Source organism: Rhipicephalus microplus, chromosome 9 (assembly GCF_043290135.1).
Source record: "Rhipicephalus microplus isolate Deutch F79 chromosome 9, USDA_Rmic, whole genome shotgun sequence".
Classification (NCBI taxonomy): Eukaryota; Metazoa; Arthropoda; class Arachnida; order Ixodida; family Ixodidae; genus Rhipicephalus; species Rhipicephalus microplus.
The window spans coordinates 72,960,629-72,969,677 of NC_134708.1; the positions used below are offsets into that span (position 1 = coordinate 72,960,629).

The 9,049-nt window shown below is 50.1% G+C and overlaps 1 protein-coding gene across 2 annotated transcripts in view; it reads right to left on the reverse strand.

The window, feature by feature from the left end:
• The window catches only part of LOC119163238 (sodium-dependent proline transporter-like), a 74,097-nt gene extending 71,638 nt beyond the window's left edge, over positions 1 to 2,459 (reverse strand). Inside the window, exon 1 of one of the 2 annotated variants that reach the window (XM_075873831.1) lies at positions 2,233 to 2,459. In XM_075873831.1, coding sequence (XP_075729946.1) covers positions 2,233 to 2,253 — 21 coding nt within the window. In that variant the 5' untranslated portion in view covers positions 2,254 to 2,459. The remainder of the gene's footprint in view (positions 1 to 2,232) is intronic. The other variant, XM_075873832.1, reaches the window with a different exon arrangement.
• Between the last annotated feature and the right edge of the window lie 6,590 nt (positions 2,460 to 9,049).

A 9,049-nucleotide genomic window follows, 5' to 3' on the forward strand; every position in this document is an offset into this window, starting at 1 on the left:
ATGCGCAAGGCAGTGCATATTGATGAGAGAGTTTGAAGTTCGTCCACGCCTCGGTCACGTCTGCACGGCGACACTGCGCAGCTTTAATCGCGCAGTTTTAGTTCTTGCCGCATTCCTTTTTTTTTTTCTAAATATAGCTCGAGAGACGCTTACTGACACCGCACACTCAGACCTTAATCGGCCGTTTCTTTTTCGCCAGCTTGGCGCGTGAGGCTCGCATTAGATTAGCAAACCCACCCGAGGGGAAAAAAATACAGAAAACTGGCCTTCGTCGAACTTATGAAACGGGTTGTTATAATAACTCCTTGCCGGCCGCCTGGCCTTCGCAGGGAAGTGCGTTGCTATGCTCTTGTGGAATGATTCGGCGCATGCGCTGAGAGTGGTCGGTCGACCGGCGATGCCACACTGTGATGCGGTTTTTCTCGGAAGCCTAACCCCCGTATTCTAGAACGTCCCTTCACTCAACGCTTCACCTTCACTTGAGAAACCCGATGGGAGCGACATCTCTAGGCAGGTCAAGTCACTACATATCAGCGATAATCTGCTCCGATTCTTGTGCAGCGCAGCGTCATCTTCACCCGAGCGGTGGCGCAGTGCTCAACTCTGTCAAGTGAATGCCGAAAGTCGAGTCGAGGAGCGTTTGTTAATACGGTGGTTAGTGTAATATAACAATGACTTCTGGAGTCAGCTGGAAACCAACTTAAGGCAGTCCAGAGGGCCCAAGAACTGGCGGAACGCCACCACGTTCCCGCCCCGACTCGGGCGTCGCCTACGGTAGCGGCTGCTAGGATGTCCCACGTGGGCACCCTGGTGGCTTAAACTCCTCAGGACCATATATTAAAGTTCTTGACTGACTGACTTCTGGAGTCTTACACGTGCCGAAACCACGCTGTGGTTATGCAGGCTGCTCGTAGTTGCGGATGTCAGATTCATCTCTTACCCCGGAGGGGGTTCTTGCATTTCACTCCCCAATCACACAAAGCGGCCGCTTTGACAGGCAGTCGAACTCGTTCGTGCACTCGATCTAGCTTAGCAATACGACACCTTACCTGCCAGGCTATACCACGTGGGGGTGTTACAGAAGACCTTTGTTCGTGTGAAAAACGCTTCTTATATCTTCCCCCTAAACATACTTAAATTTGCGTTAGAAAAGAGTTCACGCTGCGTTTTTTTTTTATTCTTTTGCCACATGTCATGCACCCTAGGCGGTGATTCAATGATTGCAGTGCGCCCGTTCCCATAGTTACCATGTAGCGCGCGATAATTCAGGCATGTAGTGGGATGGAAGTGCAATGCACAGAATCCTCGATCACTAAACATTCGAGGCACCGTGATTCGATGTAACTGATCGTATGTGTGATAAAAGCGATTTCTGAAGTCCTTATCTACAGCAAAGCTTCGTGGGATATTCGGTCACATCGATCATTTTTTATTCGTAATAACGAAGAGAACGAATGAACATTGCTTCAATCAGTGGCAGTTTCGTACGTTGCAGCGTCGAATAAGTGCTTATCAGCACGCGTGCAACACGCGTTGATGGAATAGTTACAAGCGTCGCACGTTTTCGTGACTCTTCTGGTTAGCGCCGAAGCTCGAAGGTTGCGATAAAGCAACAGGTTGCGGCGAAAGCATTCAAAGCGATGCAGATCTGGCGAGAGGCGGCAGTCAAGGCATTCATTCGCTTGCACGCGGCCACTAGAGCATGAAGGTCCGTTCGCTTTCTTTTAATTGTGTAAGAAAAGGGAAGAAAATTGAGGACAAACAGCTGCAAGCGCCATCGGCAAAGACTCGATTACTTGGATGCACTTTTTGTCCCTCCATAAGTGGTACATTGCTTATACAATACTCGGCCACCGAACCGAAGGTCGCTGGTTCGATGTCGGTCATGGCGGTCGCATTTACATGAAGGCGAGATGCGCGAGTCCCATGTACTGTTTGATGTTACTGCACTTTAGAGAACGCCAGACGGTAGAAATTCTAACTAAGCCTCCGCTACGGCATCTCTCACAATCATATCGTGGTTTTGTGGCGTTAAACCCCGGAGAATATAATTTCATGCGTTTGTCTCTCTAGAAGGGATCCATTCTTTTCCTTCACTATATGCTCTGGATTCTATGAGGTGAGCAGTGCAGGGCGATAGATAAAACCTATAGTATACCACCTAATAATTTTCGATAAACAATCACTGCTACTGCATAATTCGTGACGCCTTAAAACACAATGCGTGCTTACCTCATCTGTTCTTTTAACCATGATGCCCGTCTGTGGTCCAAGCGAAATCCTTCACTGTAGTGCTCCGTCTTGCCTCGCTGAGGTTCGAACCCGTGACAATGGTAGCCTATTTTTTTTAAACAAGAAGGTTCGCCAAACGATGACGCTACCTAGACGAGAGTATCGTCTGCGCTCCACCGCGAAACAAGCGCCCCGGAGAAGCAGACGACGCGCGAATGAAAGAGCGGCCATGGAGGCCGCCATGTTTATACGCCGGGTGAGAGGAGGCGAGCGGCTACTTTTCCGGCGGAAACGAGAAGCTCGTGACGTTTAGAAACGTCGCGGTGACGTCAATTAGCCCCGCCCCCTCCCAACGTCGTGCGATGAATGGACGACGTAACAACGCTGCGCGGGCAACGTTTGAAAGGAAAAGGCTAACAGGAAGAAATCGTTAGCGGAGGAGCGGCGACAGTACAGAACTTGTGTTTTGTTGGCGGTGCGAGAAGGCGAGGGGGACCGCGATTGCCCACGGCCGACGCAAGGGCAAGTGGCTGGGGAGCGGCGAATCTACAAGCGTGTGGTATGTGAGCGTGTGCGTACAGCACGGAGGCGTACAGCGTCGTGAGTCGCACGTGTCGGCGGCCGCCGGAACTAAAGATTCGGCGAAAAGCGGAAAAATACAGGCGATCTAACAAACAGAAAACGACAGTCGCACGCGTGTCTGGAGGGGAGGGTTTCGTCCGCGCTACGCTGGCTCGCCTTTTACACTGAGAGGTTGCAACGTCGAAGCGGCCGCGGCGGGGGATTCCCGCGACTACTGCTGGTGCAAGGATGTTATGTTATTGGCCGCCGCCGCGTCCTGACATCATGCGCGTTTCGCCGGCGTAGTTACTTTTTTTCGCTTTCGAGGCAAGGATTTACCGGGAACAACCAACACGTGCTGGTGGCGGCGGTATAGGATAACGGTGACGCATTCCGCATACCGCCTGAGTATAGAGCGATCGGAAGAGTTTATTTTTATGTTTTCACGGAAGATAGACAAAGATAGACGCTGACTTTGGACGGGTCTTTCTTGGCTGTCTGTGTATTATGTTACTCAGTTCAAGTTGAAAAATAGCCGGGAAAGTTGCTTACATAGTTATTTATGGAGCCCCGCGAATAGTAAGCAACTACCGTGTGTTCGCTTTCTTCACACCCTGTAGCAGGTGTTTCAGACTCACCCGAGACAAGGTCGTGACAGTGAACAATATAAGAGTGAGGGTGGGGGGGGAGGCAGAGTTCGCACAGAATGACAGCTAACGTTACCATTTGAAAAAGAGATCGCATATCTCATACACACTGTAAACCAGTTCGCACTCTTAAGGGGGTTTCAAGCAAGCAAATCACCCTTTGCCGTACCCAAATTCGAAATCAGGGTGTAAGGGAGTTTTCCTTTCCCAAATCCATCTAAATCCCCCTTTAGGGGTTAAGGGTGTTTGGGTTATTAAAACACTCGTACAACAGCCTATCACATGATAACTGGGACTCGCCGATTGAGGGGTCATTGGACCTTAGGGAAGTTTAGATTAAAATATATACCTAGTAGCATACCATAAACTTACGCCTATTCTCTTAAAGTTTAGTGCTCACTTATAGGGAACAGGACTCCCCACCGGCATTAAACCATGGCTTAAGAATACTACGACTACATATACAAGATGGCCGCTTTAAGGTGGTGTAGCACGAAGGTGTTGTCCGTAGAGTATTATACTTGTCACTCCGTGGTCTGTATTATTTGGTGCGTGCGTGCACCTTCTATTCTGATGTCAACTGCGATTGCTAATTCCCTGACTGGCGCATTTTATTATTGACGTTTTTTTAACAGTGATAAGGGGGTTTAGGCCATTGGAAATGTCACCTCACGACATGGGTGTTTTGATACACGAGAACACTCTTTTTCTATGGAGTAAGGGTGTTAGAGGCACGGTAAGACCCCCCAAAGGGCGTAAGTTGGTTTACTGGCAAATTGGCACGTCAATCTTTCCTTCTGAAGAGAATTTGGCGCCATGATTGCAACATACCGATAGCGTTCTCCTAAACGGCTAAAATTCGCAAATGTAGTTATTCTTTTACGGCCCCGTTTGAACACATGACGACCACATGAAGTATCTCACGAAGACAATGCTTCAGATCAGTCATGCCAATGTAGAACACGTGCATATATATTTGGAGAATATATATAATAATAAAAAAACTTGTGACGAAGACAGTCATGTGCGGCCGCAGGCAGCAAGCGAGAGGATAGAGAGACCCCTGTGCTAGAACTAAAATATTTACAATAAATTCTCAATGTCAGCTGAAGGTCGCTTTGCCTTCTCTCACAAAGCTACGCTACGGACTGAAAAATCACTGCAGCGCAGGCCGGGTATATGGCATTCGCTGACTTGAGCACTGCCGGTCGGCCGGCCGGTCAGCCGGCCGGTCAGCCATGACTTGTCCACGCCTGCGCGCGCGATCGCACTGAAAAGTCGCTCAAAAAATGAAAAAACAGGGAGAAGCGCTCAAGGTCACGAGGCGCCTGTGACGTATTAGATCCGAAAGAGCTGTTTGATTAGCCTGTGTAACTCTGTCCCTCCGTCCGCATCGCGTTCCTCTCTTTCCAGGTGTTGGGGCGGTGCCAAGTAGGTCAAGCCTTACCTCGCAGTGATCGCGCGTTGACGTCAATATTTCCCTAGCCTGTCACCGCTCACCGCGTGTCATCTCTCCCGATTCACTCTTTCTACAGCTCGCAGCGTTCGAGCGCACATCGAGTGGAAACACTCTCTCGGCTCGTTTATCCGCCATTGAACTTACACGGAACCCAACCCGCCTCCAGTGTCGTTGCGTTTCAAGGAAACGTTTAGTCGAGTAAAGGCTACAGCGAGTTTCGCTTTAAACCGTTATTCCAGCACCCGCGCCGACGCCTGTTTTTTCAGCCTGGTGAACGGCGTGAGCACCGCTGCTGCTTCGCATCCCATTACGGTTCTCTTCAGGGAGTTCTTCTCTATCCCCGTGCCATCCGTTCCTGCATGCTTTGCTTTCAGCACTTTCACCGAGACGAGAAAAGAGAGAAGGCAACTTAATAAAACCACTTGTTGTGCTAGTTGGTGCATGCTTACAGAAATAGAAAAAGAAGACGTGTACCATCATGGAAGAAAAATTAAGGATAATTTTGCTTCCTTGATAGTACGCGTCTTTTTCTATTTCAGTCAGCGTGCGACAAATTTTGAAACTCTGCACGTACTGGACGGATTCTAAAAAAGAAAATGCGGTTTTGAATTCAATAGGCAATTAGCTTCTTTATTGAATCCCTACCTTGGCTACTTGGAAAAGTGTTGCAGGAACAGCCGTTCGATGATTTAGGGTACTATACATGGCAGTAACCCACTCCACTTACGTTTAGAAAATATAGTAGGAGTGCGCGAATATTCGAGTTTCCGAATAAAATAACAATCCTTAATCGAATATTTTAATTTAACTTGAAGTGGCTAATAGGCGGTGTTTCGAATAATTGGACGGGACAAATATATAAAAGGCGACAAAGGGCAATGATGCAACATAGGCTAAAACTGGTAGGCCTTCCGTAAAACTTTCACAGATAATCTGTTTTTTTTTAAGTGTGCGCATGTTTATTTTTGAAAAAAATAATATAATTTCGTCACGTAAGAAAAGGAATTGAAAAATTGTCAAGCCCTCCAATACTTCCTTTCTGAAATGAAGGCACGGAATTCTTGCGTAGTTCGCTCGATTGTGCCGCAGGCGCCGTAAAACGTCCGGAATTCGGCCCACTATAAACGTTCTCCGATTGTCTTCGCATGTGAAAATCGGTTCAAGCCGCACAACAGTACTTATTGAGAAATTCCCATTGTTCCGGCGCGATGTCAAAAACCACTCCTGTGAATGGGTGATCGAATGTTTTTTGTACCCGAGAACTCATGACAATGAAGCGTATTAGCTCTATCCCTATCCCTTTGATAATTCCTATCCCTTTTAATCCCTCCTTACCCCTCCTCCCTTGAGAGCCACTGTATAGGTGTCGCACTATGATGCAGACAGTTAAGGGGCTCACTTTTATCCTCTTTTCTGCTTTTTTAGGACCACTTACATCGTAGCCTCGAAGTTCTAGTTCAATTTTAGTCTTTCTGCGGCAGCCCCTCACCACGTGACGTACTACAAGAGACATGCGAAGATTTTGTTAGAGAGAGAGAGAGAGGAAACTTTATTAGAACTTGGCCGGCAGCTTGGTCTTGGTGGCCTCAGATGGCGGCGCTGAGTCCCTGAACTCGGGCGGCATCTTCGGCCTGCCGGACAGCCCAGAGCTGGTCGTTGAGCTCCGAGCTTCTGAGCGCCGCCTCCCAGCGGCGGCGTCGCCGACGGAGAAGGTCCCCCGCGGCTCCCGCAGACGAGACGGCGGCGGGAACGAGTGAGCTCGAGGCTTCCTGTTGCCTGGTATTGGCAGCCGCCATAGGCGCATCGCGAACGGCGGCCGTTTCTCGACCATTGTTACCGGCGCATTCCCAGAGCATGTGGCGCAGCGTTGCTCTGTGCCCGCATGCTTTACATAGATCGGTAATGTGTAAGTGCGGGTAGCAGTGGCGTAAGACGACCGGGCTGGGGTAAGAGTGGGTTTGTAGTAAGCGATAGCTTACGGCATCGTGTCTGTTTAATTTGTCATGCGGTGGCGGGAACTTTCGCCTTTCCAGTCTGTAGTGTTGCGTAATATCTCGGAACGTGATGAGACGATCACCCCACGACCATTGTGGTCTGTGTTGTCGCTGCGTGTCTGTCAAAGTGTCTCGATCCGGCAGATCAGAAGCCCCGTTCTCGGGAGCGGAGGCGGCGGCCACGGAATGTGCCGCGGCTCGGCGAGTGAGACCTCGAGCCGCGGCGTGGGCCGCCTCGTTGCCCGGAAGCGGGACATCGGTGTGTGCCGGGGTCCAAAGGAGGAAGACTGTTAAATTTTGTTGTGGCGATCGCGACGCTGAGTCACCATCACCGCACATCTTAAGGATGCGGGCCGCTTCCCGCGAGACGCGGCCGCGCGCGAAGCCGCGGATTGCTGCCTGCGAGTCGCTGATTACGATCGTAGCGTTCGGCACCGTGGCGATTGCTAGGGCTATCGCGGCTTCCTCGGCCGCCTCCGTATGTTCCGTTGTCACCGTGGCGCTCGCGAGGCATTTGCCCGCACGGTCAACGACCGCAGCGGCGTGTGCGTGTCTCCCGTCCCCATATCTCGCGGCATCTACGAACACAACTTCGTCGCTAGTGCCGTACTTCTTTTGAAGGTCACTAGCTCGCTGGTTACGGCGCCCGACGTGGTGCGTCGGGTGCATATTCTTAGGAAGCGGCGGAACAATTAGGCGGTCGCGAACCGAGGCAGGAACATCCGCTTTTTCTCCCTGCTGAGTGTGGTACCGGATGCCAAGTGACTCGAGGATGTGTCGACCCGTCTTAGACCCCGACAAGCGTTCGTTTTGCGAAACGACATGGGCCTCAATTAACTCGTCGAGTGAGTTGTGCAGTCCAAGTTCTAGTAACTTTTCAGTGCTCGCATTCAGTGGAACTCCAATTGCTCTCTTGAAAGCTTTTCGTATTATACATTCGATCTTGTTTTTTTCTGAGCCTAGCAATTTGAGGTAGGGGGCAACGTATGTTATACGGCTTATTGCGTACGCCTGCACTAGACGGATCGCGCAGTGTTCGCGCATACCAGTACGTCTGTTCGTGATACGACGTAGGAGTCGGATCGTGTCGTCTACCGAACGACGTAGTCTTCGCACCGTCTCACCATTATGGCCGTTTGCCTGCAGGTGTAACCCCAGAATTCTAATTTTGTCTACGTGTGGAATGGGAGTGCCATCTGCCAATAGAACGTTTATTTTGTAGCACTCCCTTTCCTCGTCGCGCGGGGTTTTGCGACCTCTACTTGTAGGTTTGTAGATTAGAAGTTCCGACTTGGTTGCCGAGCATTCGAGGCCCGTTCCTCGCAAGTACTCCTGAACTTCGTCTACTCCTGCCTGGAGCGTACGCTCGACGTGACCATCACAACCTCCGCCGGGAACCCAGAGGGTGATGTCATCCGCGTAGATACTGTGATACAATCCTTGTATGCCTAATAATTTCTCGGGTAGCCCCAATAGAACTAAATTAAAGAGTAATGGCGAAATTACGGAGCCTTGTGGCGTGCCCCTCGAGCCCATCTCAAATTCTTGCAGTTCCACATCTCCAACGACGACGCGTACGCGTCTGCCGGCAAGGAAGTCACGTATGTAATTATATGTTTTTTGTCCTAGTCCTAATGTTTGAACTCTGTTTAAAATTGCTTCGTGTTTAACGCTGTCGAAGGCCTTTTTAATATCTAGGCCAAGGATCGCCTTGGTTGAGCTGGTAATGTCATCAACAATGTGGTGCTTCAGCTGAAGCAACGCGTCTTGTGCGGAGAGATTGCGGCGGAATCCTAGCATGGTGTGCGGAAATACATCGCGGACTTCGAGAAAGTCAGTCACGCGTTTGAGGACTGCGTGCTCCAGAACTTTTCCTACACAAGACGTGAGCGAAATTGGCCTTAGATTATCAAGCGCAACCTGCTTGCCCGGTTTAGGAATCATGATAACTCGAGCTCTTTTCCACGCTTCAGGAAGGGAACCGCGTTGCCAGCACTCGTTGATATAAGTCACAAATCGGGAGATTGACTCGTCATCTAAGTTGCGGAGAGCCTTGTTCGAAACCCGGTCCAGGCCGGGCGCCGATCGGGTGTTTAGTTCAAAAAGGACTGCCCGAATTTCCGCTTCGCTAAATTCGGCGTCTAGTTGCTCATTAG